At 39.5% G+C, this 22,969-nt stretch overlaps 3 protein-coding genes across 3 annotated transcripts; all 3 read right to left on the minus strand.

Annotated features, from left to right (window-relative positions):
* Positions 1-1,074: 1,074 nt before the first annotated feature.
* On the minus strand, positions 1,075-8,721 carry LOC146479412 (DNA damage-regulated autophagy modulator protein 2-like). Its single transcript, XM_085111052.1, has 8 exons — positions 8,585-8,721; positions 7,006-7,122; positions 5,977-6,030; positions 5,718-5,785; positions 4,783-4,925; positions 3,913-4,093; positions 2,313-2,407; positions 1,075-1,909 (listed from the first exon to the last, which is right to left on the minus strand). The coding sequence occupies exons 2-8, from the start codon at positions 7,080-7,082 to the stop codon at positions 1,730-1,732; spliced, it is 798 nt and encodes a 265-aa protein (XP_084967178.1). The 5' UTR covers positions 7,083-7,122; positions 8,585-8,721; the 3' UTR covers positions 1,075-1,729.
* Positions 8,722-10,688: 1,967 nt separating this feature from the next.
* On the minus strand, positions 10,689-17,291 carry LOC146479413 (uncharacterized). The gene is made up of 5 exons (XM_085111054.1): positions 17,138-17,291; positions 16,234-16,362; positions 15,239-15,326; positions 13,460-13,593; positions 10,689-12,562 (listed from the first exon to the last, which is right to left on the minus strand). The coding sequence occupies exons 2-5, from the start codon at positions 16,331-16,333 to the stop codon at positions 11,718-11,720; spliced, it is 1,167 nt and encodes a 388-aa protein (XP_084967180.1). The 5' UTR covers positions 16,334-16,362; positions 17,138-17,291; the 3' UTR covers positions 10,689-11,717.
* A 575-nt stretch (positions 17,292-17,866) lies between these two features.
* On the minus strand, positions 17,867-21,520 carry LOC146479414 (multiple inositol polyphosphate phosphatase 1-like). Its single transcript, XM_085111053.1, has one exon. It carries the CDS (start codon positions 20,420-20,422, stop codon positions 18,935-18,937), a length of 1,488 nt encoding a protein of 495 aa, XP_084967179.1. The 5' UTR covers positions 20,423-21,520; the 3' UTR covers positions 17,867-18,934.
* Positions 21,521-22,969: the final 1,449 nt, after the last annotated feature.

Raw genomic sequence — 22,969 nt, forward strand, 5'->3', positions numbered from 1 at the left:
CAAACCACAAAATAGATGGTGGTGGTGGTCTCTGCCTGCCCCCCTCCCCCCCCCCCCCCCCTTCCTCAACCTCGAATGATGGTGTCTTTATTGCACAGCCACCCCTCTATCTGGCAGTAAAAAATGACAATGAAATTCAAACCACACCTTTCTCGTTTATCTAGCAATGCTGACTCTTGCTAGCTAAACCAGTTTCCGTGTCATCTCAAAATTTTAAAGCCAGATTTTGTCCGTAATGTTCATGGAATAGGTGGTGTCTTCGATAATCCCCGCTACCGCAGGCAAGGTGGGTCCTCTCTGAAAAAAATTGTTATGACCCGTTTTCTCTAGGTTCCAACTGTTCTGGGGTGCTGTTTGTGGAGTAAAACATTAAAATTCGTTTTTTTTTCCAAGGGAGCGAGAGAAGTGAAGGCAAGCTTCCCGGGAGAAGGCCCAAAAAACCACAATTTTTTCCTCCTGTTTGTGCTCCACGCCTTCACGACCCTTCCGCGCTCTCGGAAAGGCCGGAAACGAGCGCTACGCTACCTTTTAGAGAAAGATCTCTGTTTTTAACTTTAATACGACACAGGGCTCATTTAATCCAGCCTGCTGAATTGGACTACCCTGTGCAAGTAAATATTGGCTGGAAAAAGAAAATTAATAAAGCCCGTTTGACCAAGGCTTGTAAATTGTTAAGAGCAAATAATTTTTATTGCTATTGTTGTTGTTTTACATGTAAAACATGAAAATGTAATTAAAAAACGTGATGTACAGAACGGTTTTACCATAGTTACTTGAGGGACTGGGTAGGAAACCTTGCCATGAAAACAATAGTGCTGCAATTTATGTTGGAAGGGTCGCGACCCTGCACAATCCTTTGTTTTAACGTTCACACCACATTTGAATATCTTAACAAAAACGTGTCCATTGGTCAGTTGCTCCAACACATTTCAAAATCTATTGTTGTTTGTGCAGGGTCAAGACCAAAAAGGCAATCAAAAACATATAACAAAGAAGTTTGTCAGGTTTCAAAACCATTGCCTTTAATTAACTATGGTTTTACTAAAAGCCATTCTTGGCTAGACCTTGCTACTCTTTCTTTCAATGGTCGCGTGGTTGTAATTAATTCACCAGCGAGGGAAAAAGACGAGGCTGAACCGCTATAGAAAATCGATTCAACTCAAGATCAAAATAACATTAAATGGTTTCTAGTGAATCCAACCTGGTATTTGTTGTTACTTCTCCAGTATTTTTATTGTTACTATTTCCTTATAATTTTTCACTGTTTTTAACCTTTTGGAAGCGAAGCGAAGTAACCTTTTGTTAGTGTCCCCGATTAGTAAGCCAATAATAGGCTAGCTAGAAGATTGACACTAAAAATAAAGTTATTACTATCATTATTACTAGTTGAAACATGGTCTGATCTCCATGTTCGCTGTATTAATACTATGCTACCCAGAGTTTATGAGGAACTTTCAGTGACAACCAAGCACTGCTTGTATTGTAAATAGGAAAATGCATGCAATAAATTATCTTCAAATAAGTAGATGTGTCTGACCTGTTCCCGGAGAAGACCCCCTCTGATTCGACTCTCGTAAATGACCACAAAATCTAGGCATTTTGGGTGGTCACTTCTGGGAGGTTTGACTGTATAACAAGATAAATCACTAGAAATCCCATAGCAACAACTCTTATTCTGTACAAGTGTAGTTAAGTTCCCCCCCCCCCACCCCCCTCAGCTTACTACTGTTCAGACTACTATTCTGGCTTCATCATGCTGCGAAGAAGAAAAGATCTCTGCGTTCTTTGGTTGAACTTGAATGTGAACAGTGATCTTTTGAAATTCCCTGAAGTACGTCAGAAAGTACAAAAGAAAGCAAATACTCATGAGCCACTCACTGAATGTGCTTGCCAAATGAGCACCATAACCCTGCAAATAAAATGTTCAAAATATTAGCTGTGTGTGTTACGATTCACCCTTGCCTGTGATCTATTAAAGGGCAGACAAAATTAAAATTTCTTGAATAAAAAGCATTTCATAAATTAGACAGTCAAATTTGTTTCTACACTTTAATTGGCCCAAGTTGATTAATAGCCAATCTCGTACCCAGCGTCCTCAGGCTCTTTGGTCAGCGGTTGGTTGCCAGGAGAGACTGATGACCAACCACTGACCAAAGAGCCTGAGGACTCTGGGTACGAGATTGATTAATAGCATGTGCTTTGCAACTGAAGATCAGCTTTGGGGGCAGGAAGCCTAAACCTCACTTGGTAAACCATCAACAAATGGAACTCTTCTATTCTGTACACTATAATAACCACTGTAGTGGACTTACCTTATCTGATTCTTCCCACTTGTGTTCATATCTTGACATGGTACTGTTTTTGTGTTTGTTATATTGTCTCACACTGACACTTCCAGCTGCAAGGGCTGTAAGGTTATCATCAAGGACTATAACACACCAACATATGCACATCTCAAGCCTTGAAAAACTCCTGTCCTCCACCATAATTTATAATAAGTGCCACTTGTTATGTGACGATAACGCTGTTATTGTATCACGTGTATAAATGTTGCAATTAAAGGAGCAGAGTCACCTATTTTTAGTGTCACTTTGAATAGCCACAAAACATATTTGTATCAAAGGAATCATTAAAATAACGGTCCAGATTTGTCAATAATAACAGGCCTACAAGTGCACTGAAATGATTGATTGAAATAATCAATCATCTTTGGCTGGATAGCTAGGATGGAAATGGATTGCAACTTGAAAAAAATATCAGCCAAGTTTTACCTGACAGCGTGTATTTTGGAGCGATCACAAAAAAACTGATTCAAGTTTATTTTTCCTTGGAGAATTTCTGAATTGCATATAAATTTTCCTCCTGGTGCGCTAAAAGCAGTTTCCTGTTAGAGAACAGGTACTTTGTCAAACATTGAGCAGTTTTGACCAACATACAGCCCCAGGGGGGGTACTCTGGATTTCAAGTGACGGGGATTCATGATCGAATAGGGGGTAAAAATCAAAACCCCCAAAAATCCCTAGGGCTTCCAACAAACCCAAAAAAATCCCTGGACCAAAAATTAACCCCAAAAAAATCCCATGCCGAATTTCCGAGCCTTAAAAATTTTCAGAAAGCATTAAATGATATAACACGGAAATAAAAGCATTAGAAATTGAACGTTTGTGTTCGTTTATTCATCATACCATCTGAAGTTATCTTTTCCGCATCTCGAGACTCAACAATCAACACTCGAGACACCCAAGGACACCTTCTGTTGACAATAAAATTATGCAGAATGACAATGCAGCTGGGATACACAGGCACTACCACGAATCTTCAGATTGTTTTGAATATCCAAAAAAATCCCTTCTTAAATCAAGCCACCCCAAAAAATATTTGCCAAATTTTCCTACCCAAAAAAAGCCCTGAAATTGAAAATTTCAAACCCGAAAAAATTCTTCAATCATCCCTGTCACTTGAAATCAGAAGTACCCCCCCCCCCCCCCCCCCCGGGCATACAGCAAAATCACTACGACAGACTGGGCCCCTTTATATGATGATAATGATGATGTGATGCAGATAACGATGATGGTGATAATGATGATGATGATGGTGGCGGTGGTGGTAATAAATATATTATGGGAGTACTATATACTGTGGGAGGTCATTTTCATCCAAAGACTATTACAGTACTGGGCAGAAGTAACCTAACAGGGAACGCGTTACTGGAACGCTTAGGGAATGCAAAGGAGAACGCTTTAAGAACACGTTCAGCACAGTGTTCCCTGTTAGGTAACTTCTGTCTGGTACTGTTTTTGTACCTCCCATTTAGTTATTAATCCTCTCGTCAGAACTACAAGATAGTCGGTAATTAATAATGCAACATAAAGAGTGGTCACGACAGAACTGCAAAGAACATTCAAAGGATACTAATGATAAAAAACACCGTCACTAAAAAAGCAAGTGCAAATCTTGTGAAAGAACTTAGTGAAGAACTCGTTGCTTGGAATCGCATTTTATGTGAGATGATTGCCTGAATCCAACAGTACACCATTCCTAAGCCAAACACCATAATAGCACCAACCATATGCACTGGCAGGGAATTTACGACCTGAAACAAAGGCATCTATTACTGTTGTTGTTGTTGTTGTTCTTATTTTCTTGTAGTACTGCATATTGTCATATGGTCACCACGTGACAAGGTTTGAACCTTTTTGCGTTCCCCTATTTTTCCATGTGATTTTCAAGATTGTCTGCTTTGATCGAATGGCTGCCATCTTACTTTTTATTGGACAGCAGGGTCTGGGGAGAGGGCCAAAACTCCTGGGGAGGTCCTTATTAGGCTGTATAACATGGATGCAAAACATGGGGGAGGGACACGCACCCCCTCAGTTAATTTGGCACTATCTCCAGGCTGTGCTTACCAATAAAAAGTTGGATGGCAATCATTTGATTATGCCATACACTGACAGACTATTTGAACAGAAAAAATATACCCTTCTAAAGACAAGCACTTCATCAAATAAACGATCTCTTGTAAGGACAACAGAGAAACAGAAACAGTGCATGCTAGAGTTTTCACCAAGTGTACATATTAACACATTTTACTGTCACTACATGTATAATTGGAAAGCTCTACAGTGTATAATCTCAAGTCTAGCATGGCATTCATATAGTTTACCACGTGCACAGTGATCACAAGCCACTTTCTAGAATTGATGCTTGACAAAGATGGGTACAAATTACCAACAGCATGAAAGCATGCTGGAATCTAAGAATAAAAAAAAAGATTAAACTTACTTGAAAATTAGCAACGATGGAGAGGCCTAAGCACGTAAAAGCACCAATCCATAGTGACCAGTAGTTCAGTTTTTGTATTAATGGCATATCAGTAACGTTGAACTCCCTGACATGCTTGTAGTGGATGTACATAGATATAAAGGCTGAAAAAACAAAGGAACATGCACAAAAAGTTTCGTATTTAGTTCACAAATTATGAGTAAATATATAGATGTAGATATGTATGTAGATGTCGAAAAAAATATTTTAAAAGGAAAACGAGTGAAACATGAAAAAGAAACAAAAATACGTTCAGCCATGTCATAATTTGCAGATTTTAACTACTGCTATCTCGGGCTCAGAGCACATTTAGTCACCAGCTTTTCAATTGATGACCTTTTATGACATAAAACTTTGGTAGCCAATGCACTGAAATTTCTCCTTGGTGACACAGAAGAACAAAGCCTTTGCTGTTACTCAAGTCTACAAGTCAAGTGAACTGGAGGGATTACAAAGGAAATTAACTGATGCTGAGTATGAGTATAAATCATTGTCAAACTTTTTCATTTTGTCTGGCTCTTAAAAACTGAAAGAAAAAAAAAACATGCTTGCCACCAGAACACTTGCCAGACATTGAAACAACCTTTGAAACAATTCCAGGGTCCATTATTTCTCTAGTTGCACCACAGGGACACCAGGTATTAGTATCTGGGGACTCATTAACTTTTTTGCGGCAGGTTGCACAATTGAGTTTCACGCCGGAAGTGTTGGGCTCAAGTCCCACTCAGCTCGCTGCTAGGTGGAGTAAGAGCTTCATCTCATGATCTGAGTAGCCCCAAGGTTAACTCCTTGGTTGTGCTTGAAAAATAGCCTACAAAATCAATCACATACTGCAAGCAGTGCTTGGTAGATCTACACAACGTCAATACCAAAAACTGCAAACAACTGTTACGTACCAATCACAGCCGATATATTAAGAAACTGTCCAAAGATACAGCTCTGAGGTGGATCAGCTCCCGCATCACTGAAACAAGACAAAAACAGTTCTTGTTCATTGAGCTTCCCTACACCACAGTTATTAAAAATGAGAAACCAGTAGAGGCATAACAGTTTTTGTCACTGGTACTTTCATGGCTTAGTTACGTAAGTTATATTAGAGGCCACCTCCTAAACATCCCATTATTAATGTTTGTAAATGGAATTTTTCAAACTTACCTTATATATGGCCATAGAGCATTTACATCACTTTCATTTACAGCTATGGCATATCTAAAGAGAAAAATATAAGAAATATAATAGTATTGGTAAGAATGTGTACCAAGAATTATATTTTATCATTAGCAAGAGTACTTTATAATATTTTCCCATTTCCATAGAAAGTTTCTCACAGAATACAAGAATGTGTACCAAGAATTATATTTTATCATTAGCAAGAGTATTTTATAATATTTTCCCATTTCCATAAAAAGTTTCTCACAGAATACAAGAATGTGTACCAAGAATTATATTTTATCATTAGCAAGAGTATTTTATATTTTCCCATTTGCATAGAAAGTTTCTCACAGAATACAAGAATGTGTACCAAGAATTATTAATATTTTTATTAGCAAGCATATTTTACAATATTTTCCTATTTCCATAGAAAGTTTCTCACAGAATACAAAATTTGTATTCATAGTGATAACTTCTGAATATATTTTTTTTATTGACAGATCTTTTCTGATCAATTTTCAAAAACATATTTATTATTTTTTTGAAAATTGATCAGAAAAGATCTGTCAATGAAAAAAAATTATTATTACAGTTTACATTAAATAACATATTGCACACTTTTGAGACAACATTCTAGAATACTTTTACTACCATTTGTGGGGGAGCGGGGTATGTTATAACCGGCAACCAATCAGCTGTGAAGACCAGAGTAATGAATGCTGTCTGTAAATTCAGCTGATTGGAAATGTCAAATGATTGCACCTCAATCACTTTCACCTCAATGAAAGTGACTGAACTATAGTGATAAATAACTAGTATGTACATGTAGCTTACAACAAAACCTGGGGTAAACTTTACTGCAATCAAACATACAAAAAAAATTAGAAAAGTCCATAAAAGCTCAACGCTTTTACTTGAGAGCACAATGCTGATAACTTTTTTGCAAGTCCGTTACTCCCAAAGTAAAAACCTTATCACACTTTTCATATTAATTTTTTTTGGTTTGACCACATTTAAGGGGTAAACACTTACGATGTAATGAAGGCAATCAAAGCAAAACAGCCAAGGACAACAGGAAGAAAATGAAGATTGCTTATTCCAGAGGCCATAGTTACATAAGCTATGTTTCAACTAGTCTGCTACTAAATTCTGTAAGCAAGGAATAACAAAATGTCAATAAATTTAATTACATTCAGACATGGATATATGTTTTGCTCACGTTCTCCTAGTTGAGCCTAATTTTTAAATCTTTACATTATTAATTTTGATCACTTTCATGAAGACTTCAAGGATAACTGCGGGCTAAACATGTTTAGTTTCTTGAAAGGACATACCCTGGAACTATTAATGACCGTACCTCACACTGGTACAGTGGAACGTCTCCTTACGGTCACCTCTATAATGCAGACACCTCTCCTCTTGCGTACAGTTTCTTTGGTCCCTGAGAGACCGAAATCCGTATAAAGCCTACTTCTCTAAAACAGACACCTCTATAATACAGACAGTTATTCCTGTCCCCTTGGTGTCCATAATATATAAAGAGGTTCGACTGTGCATCCAAAGGGGTAAAAAGGCCATCCACACTAACAACATCAATAGGGAAAAGAATTGAAATTCCAGAAGCATGGGTCCCCATGACATATACAACAGCCATTTGGTACCACATACAACACATACAACAGCCATTTGGTACCACATTCAACAGCCATTTGGTATCACAACAGACTGCTGAGGGAACAATATCTAGTTTGTCTGAACAATAAAGCTTACAATCATGGTGCTAGTACTCAAAATCTTGGGTGCATTCTGTGTACGTCCCACGCCGAAGATACGTTGCTGGCTATAAATGAATGCAACTTTAGGTCAGCTGTTGTGTAATGACCGTCTGTCACATGTTTAAATTCTGCTCAGAGGTAGCTTTGAAGTCTTACTGGGAAAAAATGGTAAATATCCTGCTCATGTGCTGGTTACAAGTGTTCCACAGGATGCTAGTATACCACCCTCATAGATGATGACAGTTTACAATAGTCCAAAATCTTATCAGCTAAACCCTTGCCTACAAAGGCACGAGTACATGAATAACCTTTTAGATTCTTCCAACCGTACATGTTCGATGATAACATGAAAATCTAACCTGACAATCACGAGATCGATTGCCATAACCAATCAAAAAACAAAAATTTAGTCATTTGATTGTATGCTTCATGCCAAAATATGACGGTACGGGTTTACCCTGTTTAGAATTAAATTTTAAAAAAAATCAAAAAAACTTTGAATCTTCCAAATTTGTTTTCGTTTAGTTGTTTATCCTTCTGTTCCCGTTTGTGATACTCAGAGAAGCGGTGGTATGCAAGCTTACTCCTGGCAACGGCTTAAAACTTTTTCCCAACCTACATTTGGCAGCCAGACATTTCACTTTCGAAGCTGTTCAATCTAAGTATATTTATAATTTTCTTTCGATTTGTAATTATAGTTACGAAAGAGGAAGCATGCAAGCATACGATTACAGAACGGAAGCCTGTACAAGCTGTTTTCAAGAAACTCTAACCAAAGTTCACACCCAAAACAAGACTGTACGAGATTTCTCAGTATAAAAAGGAATTTTACCTACCTGTAGAACTGAGTGCGGCCGTTTAAAAGCACTTTACATGACTGGATATAACGAACGTTTCCGATCCTGTCCCTGGAAATTTATAGCAACGAATCATGTGAGAAGCTCGTACAGTGCAGAGGATTCTGGGAACGTTAGGAGGGAGCAGGTGAAAGCGCGAACGCGGATCGCGTGCGATAGACACTTTCAAAGTTTTTTTTCCCCGTCTTTCTTTTTTCAGAGTCTTCGACTTCCCTTCCTTGCTTCCGAAAAAACTGTTCTGAGCTTGTAATTATTTTAACTCAGCTTTTTTAAATTTTAGATGTTGATGAACGAATTACCAGATGTCAACCAATATTTGGCCTTCATACTGAGTAAATATTCGAGCCATATTTGCGTCACTGGGTCTATAAATAGCCGATGACGTCGCAAATGGTATAGCTTACGTCACACGTTATATCAACGAATTTGGTTGGACTAAATGAGCCCCTTGTTAACCGGTGTCGTCTGTTGTATTCTGATCAAGTTAGTTTTTGGTCGGCGTTGTTGCTCTGGGAAAAGTCTACAAAATACACCGGACCAAACACTCGCTCAAAATGGCCACCCAAATCGACACAGAAGACAGACAATGATCCCGTGCGCCCGGTTAGCAGAGATCGATCGGTTTCAACTAGCTGCCGAGGATTGTAATTTTGAATGTTTTTATTCAGTTACCCATCACAATAACCGAAAGGTAACCGATCTCGAATCGGTGCTTAACCCTAGATACTGTAGATCTATGCCAAGCCCCTAAATGTTTTTTAAGTAAGCTTGAGCTCTTTTCACTCGGTTCTCTGCATCAGGTCACACCCGTCACACTCGTGAACGGTTACCAAGCGTGGTAGAAAGATGCTCCCAAAAAGTCTTTCTGCCGCACTACGATTAGTGGAATCGAGATTCACTATATTGTAAAGAGTGATGTTACACTCCGCACACAGAGTTCTTGGGTAGTGTGCATCGTCTCTCCGACACCCCCTCCCCTACTTGATCCAACGTCACCTGGTAAAAGTAGTAGAGTGTCCGTGGACTGATAGAGTACTTTCAAGTTTAATGGACCAAGACAACGCCAGGCCGAGCGGGCGAGGAGCCACCGATTACAACCCCTGTATTACTCTCGCTCGGCCACCCTCCTTTCACAATACAGTCGAACCTCCTGTAAGCGGCAATCCAAAAGGCCAAGATTTAGTGGTCGCGAAGGGGTCTCTTCCGGGCACAGGTCTGATCTGACACATCTACTTATTCGAAGAGAATTTATTGCACGCATTTTCCTAGTTACAATGAGCAGTGCTAGGTTGTCACTTAAAGTTCCTCGCAAGTTCTGAGTAGTGTTACACATGCCGCGAACATTGATATATGGAGATCAGTCCATGTGTCAAGTGGTCGCTTGTAAGAGGTTAAAAACAATGAAAATTGTAATGCCGTCACCTCAAAAAGTGGTCGCGGTCGCTTACGAGAATCTTACTATAGGGCTTTGACTGGGAAAAATTTGGTGTTCCCGATAGGTGGTCGCACATGGAAGTGCGACTATATTATCACCAGTACAGAACTTCGACTGATCCTGCACCACCCAAAGTTGGATCCATAAGAAAATTTGTACGGTTTACCGTTTCGGGTCTACGACCATAACCGCTCCATGGGAGGGTACCAAACGAACACCGCACTACAAAGTGAGTACAGTGAAAATGGCCAACCGTGCAAATCTTTTTACGGATTCAAAATGAACCTAGCTCATTATGAGCACAGCCGTGGAGTTAAAATGCCTCGAGACGTCAATCAAGGGGCAAATTGAAAGTCAAACAGAAGAGATTTAAAAACAATTAAAGGAAATCCAAGCAAGTATCTCGAAAAACGGTACCGCTTGCGTTATGTCCGAAAGAAATTAAAAAATAATAATAATAAATGATCATTGCAACACGTCAACAACAAAAACATTTCATTGTTGTCCTGGAAAAATATTCTGAATACTCAACGAAACTTACTTTGTCGAAATCTCAGGTAACGTAGATAATAATGTGATGCTTCACAGAAGGACCCTCATTGGAAGGAAGAGTCAAGGTGTTTGAACAAAGTTTCACCACAACACACATTGCAAGAAGCTCATTTGTTGTTTATTCGGAGGACAACACCAGGAATACAAAACGTCCAAAGTCGAGGCAGTGACTTAAGTTACACTACTTCAATTTTCCATTAAGCCTTTAAAATATAGCTAACTTCTTTTGGAGATTTTTCATTCACGAATGTTATATTTCCTGTAGAAAAAAATAAAAAAAAGACCCGACACTTCTTTGAGTTAAAACCTTAACCATCTTCACTTTCTAGAATTACTAATGAATAATATTACCAGGATCATTACCCAGATTTAATTCCAATTCGTGATTTTCATGTTTTATCTAGAATTATTTCAAAGTCGACCTTAAACAATGAAGAAACAAGATTGCAAACGGATTGCCATGGGAAAAAAGTATCAAGTATGCAATGCATCAATTATGCAGCTTGATATATCACATCCTTGTCAATTTATTGAGACTTTACAATAATGAAGATGGTTAATTAGGATCAAACCAAAACATGCTTGGGTCTATTTGAAGAATCGTGGTGACTTTCTGAGAAATTAAATCATTATTGTTTCTATTTTACTAAAAGAATAAAAATAACATGCATGCAAAAACTTTTTACAACTACAAAACTGTAAAAATAACAGTTAAGCTCTTTTAGGGAGATATACACATTTAAGGGTCCCAAACCAAGTATTTATAACTTAAAGGGATAATAAATAGGAACTGGTTAAAAGGTGACTTTCCCTATAAAAAAATGGAAGGAACCCATGTGCCTATACAGCCCCATAGACAATATTTAAAGCTAGTAACACACAGCCAAGCTGTTACATCGTGACTGAAATGCAAACTACAATAGTGAACAACCAACTACTCTTAAATCCAATTTAGCCTAAAATTACTAAATAGCATTATTTTACTGTTAATACAATCAATAATAATTATTATTATGCTGTGTCCAGTATTGGACACAATCTTAAATCAATTCTCATTCACCCCCACATTACCAACAAGAGGATAATAATAGTGACATGTAGACAGGACAATATTATTACCTTTAGTTATGACTCAGGCTCTTTTGGATACAAGGTGTCCAGAAGCTCATCAACATTGTTTAAAACTATGTCAGCCTCTTGTTCAAGGAAATTTTGATTACCAGCCCCACTAAGAACACCAATAGTCATCCCCAACCCTGCTGAGCGACCCATTTTGGTGTCGGCAACAGTATCCCCAATGATAACAGTTTGACTTGGGCAAACTTTCAAGTCTTCGCAAATTCCAAGAGCAGTTTCTGGGTGGGGTTTAGGCTTAGTATCCGTGTCATCCCCGCAAACTATTTTGTCAACCATGTGCATGAGGCCTAGTCTGTCAAGAGCTGACAGAGTACCTTCACGACTGTCTGTGGTGCAGACAGCAGTCTTTACCCCTTTTGCCCTAAGAGTTTCAAATATTGCTGGGAGATCACCAAGGGGCTCCAAAGTATCGTGCCCACCACTGTCGAAATCCTTGCAGCAGTTGTTAACCAATCTCTGCGCTTTCTCTCTGTTCACCCCTTCCCTAACCAGAACCGAGACAAACGCCTCCCTGATTTCAGCTATAGTGGCATGGGCTAGTAGACCTCCATCAGAGTAGACACGTTTCTTCGGACAGAACCCCACTTCTTTGTACATTTTATCAGCCAGATCAAGCCCAGTTGCTTCTTGAAGTTCACGCACATGGCTCTCCATCCATGGGATCCACACAGTGTTGACGTCAATCAAGGTTCCGTCTTTGTCAAATATGACAAGAGATGGATCCCACTCGGGCATAGATGATCCAGAGCTCTGCCCATCACCAGCAAGGGATGAGAAACATGCTGCACAACCACCACGTCGAGGAAGCAGTGGTCTTGCCCAAGGGGCATTACCTACAGGAGGCAAGTTACATTAGAAAAACAAACAGGGGGGGAAGGGAGGAATTTGCGCCACAAATTTACATTACACAGTGGATTCATTTTAGCCAAATTTTCTCAGGATTTGCACAAGGTGACAGCAAATTTACAAACCTAAAACAGAGTTGTGTAGAGTAATTTAACATAGTGAAAAACGTTGGTGAAAACTACTGTTTCACATGAAGAACCCTAATAATGCGAACATTTTGCAAAACATTTCCACTACAAATGTAAAGTATGTACTGCACTGTGGGTTAAGCATGTTCCTGACCAGCTACAGGCCAGTTCTTTAAACACATAATTCCTCCCAGCATATTGTCAGGTGACCCTATTAATTCGCTCAGGGCAAAAGCTTTCCACTCGCCCACGGTCCCTTCTGAAAAAAGTCGAGTTGAATTTTCCATTTTCGAGGTATTTTTTGCCCGCCCATAAACACAGCATGCTATTAAATGTAGTGAACAAATTTTTCAACGTTTTATGTAAATTTGGGGCTTTCTGTTAGCCACACAAACAAGAGTTTAGCAATTTAATCTTCACTATTTAACAAACAACAAGTGCCTTTCCCTTTTAGACAACCAAAATCCAAGTGGCACTTATCAAATGAACTAGTGGAATGAAATTAATGTTCTTTGACCTCCTTGATGGAATCATTGATTAAAAAAAAACACACACACACACACACACAAAGTGCTTTTGTTAACAATGGCAAACTTTCTACGAAAGGGAAAGTAATGTACATCACAAGCTAAATGGTATCGCAGAGATAACAATGCTTGCGTTTGAATGTGGCAGGAGGAAAACCATACTAAAGGCATCCTGTCTCTAGAAGTAGCCCAATTGACTACATTGCCAACCATGAAAACCTTTGAATACCTTTCTGCATATGACCCTGTCTCCACAGGTCCTTGTCAATAAATGGCTGTTTCAATGGCGATGTTCTAACTGTTTGTTCTGCTGAGGGTGGAGGGCCAAATAGCTTGTTGTAATCATAACCATCATTGCATTGCCTGTTGACAGTTACATGTCAGCACCAAATAACAAATGGCCTTCAACAAGCATGGCTTGCAGGCCTACTGACAGTATGCATACTTTACTAACAAGGTATAAACAAACCATAACATAACAATCTCAAGTGAATATAAAAAATGTTGAGGTTATTCAAGAGAAAGTTCCAAAATTCAGCTGGCTATTTCGGTTACTAGCGGTTCCTTATCCATCATTCTTGTCCAGATCATGTTACACATAACAGCCCAAGTTAAACTTGCAGACCAAATTGTTGTTGTTGGTTCTGTTTTTGTTATTTTGAATTTTTACCTTGAACCAATTTCAAATCTGGACTTTTTTTTACTAGAGGTTGTTATACTTAACAAGATCATAAAATTAATGATACTTACCTGGCATTCCTTATTTTTAAATTTGTATCTTACATTACTTTACATTAGCACAGTGCTTTGATAGTGCCTTCCAAGGATTACTATGGTGTTTAAGCCTGCTAGTTCTAAGATGCCTGGCTTCAAATTATGGTTTAAATCTTGCCTCAATGTTACATACATTGGTGAAAATTACTAAAAGTGTTTACAACAAAATGTTCAGTGATATGTAACCACACACCATACACCTGTTGAAATTACAAATAGTTTACACTTCTTTAACAATGCATTATGGTGCGTATCACAGTGAACAGGGCTTTCATCAAGTGCTAGTGATGTGCAATTGTGCCAGCTCAGTGGAAGGCGAAACTTCTTCAAATTCCGTTCAAGCCTGAATTTTTTCAGGTTTTTCTTAACAGTCTGGTTGCATATATAACTGTGAGAACCTTTTCTTATTTTAAACTTCTTCAGTCAGGAAATTCTCAGGGTACTAGATCTTACTAAAAGCCCTGACCATGATTTTACAATATCTACAGAAACCAAATGAACTGTACATGTAAATCTTTTACAAAGTTAACAGAATTTCAATTTAAAAGCACATTTTCTCCTCTGAGGATCTTGAGCAGGAGGGAATTGAAACATACCATGGTTTACCTAGGAAAATTTTAAAGTGAAAAAGTCTGTGAGAAATTGCAGCCATTATTAAGCAATCAATGAGTGAGTAGTTACTGGTAAAAAGGTAGAAGTCAAAAGAGCAACATTTATCTTCCCAGCCTTATGTCAAGAAAAGTTTAAGGTTTAATGTTTCAGAGTTTTGCCTCAACATTGACGAGCCACATTCTCTAGTCAATGAGGATATTACTTGAAAAGCAGAACTTTGCCACAAAGTGAAAATTGTATCTACTAAAATTTAGAAGACTTCTTGGTAAGTTTTGGATGCTCTAGATGTTAGGATTGCATCAAAAGACAACAGAAAGACATAATTCACACCACTCTTGCAAAACTTGCACTAAAAAGAGTAAAATTAAATTCTTGCATTAACATTTTTTTCTAATTGTCAAATCATGTCTGTCCAACATTTTCCATTGTTTGTCAAGCTTTGTGTTACTTAATACCTCAAGGTGAACATTCTGTGTCGAGTGAGTTAGGGCGAATTTTAAACCTTCGTTGCATTCAACATCCTGGTGATTAGCAGTGAACCCAAGATAAAGAATCACCTGAAAGCTACAAGCAGTATGCATGATTTAACATTTTGACCTTTAAGTCATGATCTACAACATACCGTGATGACTGCGCCACAATGACAACCTCCCCTTCATGGTTTGTACCAAAGCCTAGCCTTTCATGCCACAGTCCTTGAGCCTGAATTCCTGTCAACATGCAAACAACAAGTTAACAACAACTTTTGAGTAACAGTAAGAATAGAATGGCTTCAGTTGGGAAAAGGAGTGCATTTTTGTTGCCATGCAACCTTTCAGTTCATACATTTTTAGCCTAAATGGCCACTTCTCATAAAATCCCTTTTTGGCACACATAACAGAAAGTCCCCCGGCTACACATCTTCTGACAAGACAGAAAATGCAAATCACTGATGCCACTAGTCATTGGCATCTATGAAAATAATGGATCACTTTCTGGATACGGTATTTTGTAATTTGAAACTCATTTGATCTCCACTTAATAGACTCTAAAGTCCAATTTCAATTCAGATTTCAAAGCATATTTAAGGGATGACAGCTTACAATCTCAGAATAATAGCGAAGTCAAATTGAGAGCAACATGTGTATTCATGAGTATGTCAATCTCATTTCCTTTCCTGACAAGTGTCACCCAGAATTGCATTTTCAATAGCCCATATTCATATTCTTGGTAATGAACTGGATCTAACTTTCAATGGAGGCTCTTGGACAGGAATATATTAAAAAAATATATGAAAAGATTGACACACTTAAGCCTCGTGTGCAAGATAGTTCTAGTTTAATACGGAGAATACTGATATGGTCTATTCTCAAGCGAAAAAAAATATATGTGCTGCTGTATAACCCTCATAGGTACAGCCAAACTGATAAGCTGAAGTGACACATTTTTCATTTCCCTGATACAAAATTAATTTACATCTGCCCCTTGACCATGAAATTGAACAGCTCAAATATGCTAACAAATAAACAGAAAATGCTTTCTCCAGGAAAACAAGGTACAGCTGAGGTCTCAGTCTAATTTTGGACTTAATATTGAGTAACTTTTCCTCACACAAAGGCTCTAAGATTATTTTATTACCTGTAAACGTAGGCTGTGTTTTCAAGTGCATTTTCTTGACACATCTGCTGTGCACTTGAAGAAGGCCGGAAAGTTTTCTTGTGCAGCCACGAAGAGCCATCTTGAAAATTTAACTAGGCAAAATTAAAGCTGGAATATGAATGAGAAACAAGAAAACCAGGTTTAGCAAACACTAACAACAAAAATAGAACGAAAAGTTTGAAGCAGAGGAAGTAAAGAGAACAGTGGAAATTTTTGCTTGTCAAATCTGTCAAATGTTTTCAACAGTGAGCTTTATGTCCACAATCATTTGTTAAAAAAAATATCTGAAACAGGGAACCAAACACTGTGTCCTAGTAATTTTACTAAAGCAATACATGGCTGCTCTGTGAGAATTTCAAGACTTCAAACGCAATTGTTTCCCTAAAGTATTTAAATAACCGCAAATTTGCATAAAAATTATACTTGCGTGCAGGTTTGACGCCGAAAGATTTTTTTCTAGTTCCCATGCAAAACGAAACATCAAATACACATATCCACACAGAAAATACTTCATGGCAAAAAGAAACTTCTAAGGTATCCGATACTACAGCAAACTTTACATTCGCGCGCTTAATTTCGTTCAATGATTGGGATATGACCTTGATCTGAGAACGACGAATGTAACAGGGCTAGATCTAGACAAGGCTTAAACGCTCCGTCAATATCACAAAAATGTTGTGAAATGATAGGATAACCAGCAAAACTATTATCTCTAAACATAAAATAACTCGAGATAAAAAATAAAATAAATTCCGCTAATAATTTGGCCGGGAGCGGCAAGACCGGCCCGCTATCAAAGTCCGACAGAACACGACTCTCGGCTAGTTTTTACGTTTATATGCCATATCTTTTTCAGAAAACAAAAAAAACCATCTGAACTTACCTCGGCCTTAGGATATAAGCGAAATAACGTTGAACGCCCGGTTTTATGTCCTCCTTTCCACTCGAAATCCTTTCACCACTTTCCGCCATGAAAGTGATAACAGGAAGGTGTAGGCTCATTAATTTATACTGGCAGATTAATCACGTGTTATTTCGTCATAAAACTGGTTTTTCCTGCTGTCTCGTAGCGCTAGTCACCACGCGCGCTCGTGAGAGTGAAACCACTGTCCACGTGAAATTTTATTCTTGACCTGGGATCGGGAAGCGCGGGGGAGGGGTTTAGGCAATTTTTTTTCTTCCCCAACTTTTGTGAGCTTCACAACAAAAAGCTTCAAACTAATTTCCTTTCAATAATTTGAACGACTATTTTCCTTCAGTGACTCTGCGGGATTTTTCTGATATATATGGATTCCCTTAACCCCACCCTTAGTCTGAAAAATGTCAAAAAATAAAATGGTCCTTCCCCAAGGCTGTTTGTTTCCGAATTTTTTCGTAAGTTTTCAAATCACAATATATATTCAAATGCTTAAAAGGCGTTTAAGGCTTTGATGTCTGAATGACTCACTGTTCCGATACACTTTTCCCGAGAACTTGTTGATGAATTGGAAAACTAGTGACACGAGGCCCCGCACCATGTACCATGGCGTAATGGATCGATCGGCATGACATCGAGAGTCAAATATTTTCAGTATTTTGCCGGCTCTGTTTTCGTTTCGCAATCGCCCCAAGCTCACGTGTCGAAATTTTACTACAAAAATTTACAACCAAGTAAATGAACTTTAGATAAGTGTGATGTACAGTTGAACCCCGGCCTAGCGGCCAGTAACACAAGTCCCTGAACTATAGCTATTGTTAGCACTGTATAGCTAATGAAGCGGCCAGGGCCACCTTTTGGCCGTCCCGATGAGGGTTTTCCTATTGTTTTTACCGCGTCCATCAATAATTTGATGCAGGTAGTTTGGCCTTGTTTTGAAAAATCCGCAGATGCGGGCGTATGAGTGTGACAAGTGATAAAAACATTCACACACACGTTTACTATCCTTTCTTGCGTCCTCTTGAATTCCTTTGTCACTACGCTAAGTACAGTCTAGATGATAATCTTTTGACTTTGTGGCAATAAACTCTGTAAGCCATAACAACCAACATATCATGATGAAATGATCTAATTTACGCGTTGAAGCTACGTGTTCCACAGTAACAGTCGCGTTTGCAGGACCGTCTTTTTTAAAGTAACGCCGCTCTCTGTTTACGGACATTTTTTTTGGCCTTTTCATAATTATATCGGGAAGTAAATATTAACGATAAAATCGGACGACGTTTCGGAGTCGTCATCACACCATTTTTCTGATCATTTTGAACTTTTCACTTTGAAATTGAAAATGGTTAGATTTCTCAAACTCAAAGTCCAATCTTTCGGCGCATAAGAATGTAGACGATCTTGCATGCCCAATCTTGAAATTTCAAGATTACGTAACTTACACGTAATCAGCGTAACTCACGAAATTGGACCCCTTTATTACAAGATTTCCCTCAGAGGACTTGTGCTACAGTATTCAGTTCTAAAAGATACAATCAACTGTCTCTTAACGGACACAGACTGACCAGTTTGTCACTGCAGTTTTTTTTTTTTTTTTGGTGTTTTTTCTAGTGAAAGAAATGTACATGCTGAATATTATAACAAATTACGATTTGGACAAGCCAAACTAAATACTCTGGATACGATTAAAATAATTCAAGAACCCCGGGTCAAGAACACACCAATCTGGATGCTTGCGGCTTTTGGGCTAGCAGACCCATACTACTCTTGAGGTCGCTTGCGACCAGCTTTCTTGCATTTTCGTTGCCGTATCCCACAAATTGTCTTGATGTTACAATTTCTCTTGATATGCGAGTAGTAGGACAAAAAGCGCCTTAGCCTACAGTACATGTGGCCATCACAAGCGGGCATTGGTACAGCGGCTTCGTTAACAAACAACTGTACGTTTATCTGAGATGCACGGAATGCCCTGTCATTGCTGCTGGGTTTGTGACACTTTCCTTTGCAATCGCTCTCTTCTTCAATATCACCATTACTTTCGCTCTTGGCACTCTCGTCTGTGCAATTGTACAGCACAAACGCAACGTTTCCGGCCATGGGTACAACATCAGAGATTCGGAATGTCCGGTTAGCTTGCTGGTCAAAATTATCCGCTCGGGGTGGTGGAGTGTCGTTATAGAGTCCCAACATAGTTAGAAGTGGAATCACAGTTCCCGTATGTGCAAACCGAAAGACCCCATAAGGCTTTCCGAATTCAAGGAATCTTTCAAAGCTATCTGTAATTTCCCCATAGAGGGGACAACTCATTTTGTAATTGATTTCACGACCATAGCTTCGATCCCAGTAAAGCTTTAAGTCATTGAGATATTCCAAAACTTTCAAATCTGCCTCTTCGAACAGTGCGCACCAACTTGCATCCGCGCTGTCGGTCTGAACACCAAATGCGCACATCAAAAACATCTCCACGGCCCAACTAGGACGGAGCGAAAACTTTTTGCCCAATTTCAGTCTATCAGAGATATTTTGGAGAACTTTGCGCATCTCCGGGCCTTTCATAAATTTGGTAGACTCTGACTTCCCTCCAGCGTTGCTTTTTGCAGTAACCTTTTGCCATTTAGGGCACGCTTCAAATATTCTCAAAACATTGTCATTGTCGTACGTCCCCGAGAATTTCACGGCCACTGGTTGATATTTTCCGGTACCCAAATGTCCGTTGCCTTCGAACAGACCTTGAGCGAACGCAACTGCACTCTGGCTCGATCTCAGCTTGTCAGTCGCAACGAAGCTGTAGTTGGTGTTAGAGTAGCTATGCTTTAACACGCCATGGAACTTCGACAAGAAGCGCTTTGCAATGGAGTACATCTCCTCCAACCCCAATGTAGACATCTCTTTATCTGCGGAGTCTAGGATATCGGCTGGTATGTCCCAAGGAAGAGAAAGACCCTTGTAGCGAAGAGTAGAATTGTTTGGCAAGAATCGGTTGATCTCTTTCAGCAATGCTTTCATTTTCCTCACGCGAGTGCTTCCCGGATACCTTGATCCGTGTCGTATCACCATGCTGATGTGAATTGGTTCGCATCCCGGCGGTTTGTCGATGGATTTAGGAGTGAAATGGTACGGTGTTTTGTCACTGAACAAGAATTTTTCAGTTGAGTTGGAAGTTTCCGATGCCCAGTCATGTTCTGAACAGAAAACGAGCGGCAGAATGAAAATAGTGATGAGCTTAGCCGATAAGGTGGCCATTTTCATTGGGAGTACCTGTAACCATACACCGTCTCAAAGTTCTGCTTTCAGTCACGAAATTTGATAATTTACTGCTAGGATCAATTTTACACTGGCAGTTTTATACCGTGCTCTGCAAGGAAATAAAACTTGGCGTGGGTGTCAGCCGTCTTTAATTCCACGGTCTTCCAAGAACTTTTTCTAAGAACTTCATCTCCCTACGGCTATTGTAACGTCCTCCTCTTTTCTGTGCAAACTAGTATTATCACTGACACACACAGCTACCTTCATCATCAATCTTCACATCCTCGGCACTGCAAAGAAGGTCTCCCCCGCAGTCAACTTTTACGACTTCGGCGTCTGTGCTCTGACGACTCTGATTTTCTGGAGAGGGGCAAGGAGATGATCACTTTTTTCGTTCAAAGAGGGTATTGTGCCGCCTCTCTACAGCGTGATCTTGACACGATCCAGCGGGTCAACCGTACTGGGGTCATCCACCATCAAGACTCCGCAAGTAGAGAGCCAAGCAGAATTCCCTTGGTTCTTACCTACCACCCTTTAAACGAAAGAATCAAGAGAATCCTGCTGCGCAATTTCAGCATTTTATCTGGCGACCCTGAAACTAGTGAAATATTTCCTCAGCCGCCGCTGGTTGCCTATCGCCGTGATCGTAACATCCGCGACATTTTAGTGCATACAACCGCTAACAGCCAACCTGATCCTCATGTGGGAACTTCTCCATGCACGCACGCCCGCTGCCGTACCTGTGACCATATTTCTCCTGACACCACGCTGCAGGGTCCCAAAAGCTCGTTTGTCATCAAAGAAGCTTTCAACTGTCGAACAACCGGCTTAGTGTATGGTATCTCTTGCCGCCGTTGCCCTGCTATTTACATCGGCGAAACTGGCCGCACGCTAGGGCAACGCTTCGGTGAACACCTACGCAGCATTGAGAAGAACCTGCCGGGCTTTCCCGTCGCAGAGCATTTTAATACAAATGGCCACACTATCCAGGACGCAAAAGTCCGTGGAATTATGCTCTGCGACGGAAACAAGCAACGAAAGCGTCAGGAGATGCGCCTTATTTTCAGACTAGGCACCAGTCAGCTGCGCGGAATGAACTCCGATATCCGATATCTTTAGGTCGTCACGCGCACATCGCGCGCGCACGTTACAACTTTACGGTCAACCCAGGTCACGCGTGAACGATATTTTTGAAATTTGAACGGAGTTTTGAAATTTACATGTCAGTTTTGAAAATCGCCAACGAGATTTCAGAGTTCCCGTATAAATTTCCCTAGCTTATTGACGGTATGAAGCTATGAATTTTTCTTTACATCGCAAAATTGAATATTTAAAGAATAACAATTGTTTCCCAAATATTTTGAATCTTTTTTTAAAGTTAATGCGTCTTTTTCGGAACGATTTCCAGAGAAATGTCCAACATTCCATTCACACGTCGGACATTACAAAGAGAAATTCGAATGTTCATTTCATTCTTGGAAATACTGTTCACGCGTGACCTGGGTTGACTGTAAATCTGACTTCATAGCGCAAGCCAGCTTTTTAACGTAAATCTTTTTCCACTGATGAAGGGCTAAGCCCGAAACGTCTGGAATAATTTCTACATATTGGCACTGAACACTCGTCTTCGAGAACTATATTTTACCTTTCCCTTTTTATAAGTACAAGTGCCACGCAGCTAATGCGCCGATCAACTCGAAACTTCAACATCCCCCCCCCGGGCAAACCCCGGGCATTTGAACTTTTGAAGATTGGATCGTTCAAATTCCCGCCCCCTCGGGCCAAAATGGTGTTCAAATGCCCCTCCTAAAGAACAATCGTTGTCGGCTCCTGTCCTGAGTTACTACAAAAACCACAACTTTAACATTGAAACTAATGATTGGAAATTGAATTTGTTAAGTCGGACAATGTCAATCAGCAAGCGTAAGCTGCTCTGACTCTGAAACACGGCGAAGGTTGTTTAACGAGAAATACATAATAACATATTTAAAATGAGTTAGCCGGCTACGTAGACTGTTCGAGTAGCAGGGTATTCTGCAGTTTAAGCCAAAGTAGCGGTTTTTCATTCGACAATGTTTTTTTTTTCTTTAACTGTTCACTGCAGTTTTATGGCTATTCTAAAAACCTCTGCAGACACAAATGCGGGAGAAAGGTGCAGCTTGACTGATTGCATAAAAAACTACATCGTTTAAAGAACTAGAAATACATATTAATTAGTTAGCCGGCTACGTAGAATGCTGTTCGAGTGGCAGGATATTCTGCAACTTAAGCCAAAGCGGTTTTTCATTCGACAGTGTTTATTTCTTTCACTATTCATTGCAGGACAAAGCCGCAGCTTGACTCATTGTATAAAAAATCTACATCGTTTATATACAATCTATAAAAACAAATTAATATTTAAACATCTCACTTTTGAAGACCTTTTTTTGTAACATTTTTTTGTAATGCTGTATCTCTTCCTTTAAACTCCTCCATCTCGTCCAAACACGTATTTATAGCTGTTAGCGACTTCGCCCCCCCCCCCCCCCAAAGCGATTTGAAACCTGACAC

Source organism: Pavona decussata, unplaced genomic scaffold (assembly GCF_977016875.1).
Source record: "Pavona decussata unplaced genomic scaffold, jaPavDecu1.1 SCAFFOLD_59, whole genome shotgun sequence".
Classification (NCBI taxonomy): Eukaryota; Metazoa; Cnidaria; class Anthozoa; order Scleractinia; family Agariciidae; genus Pavona; species Pavona decussata.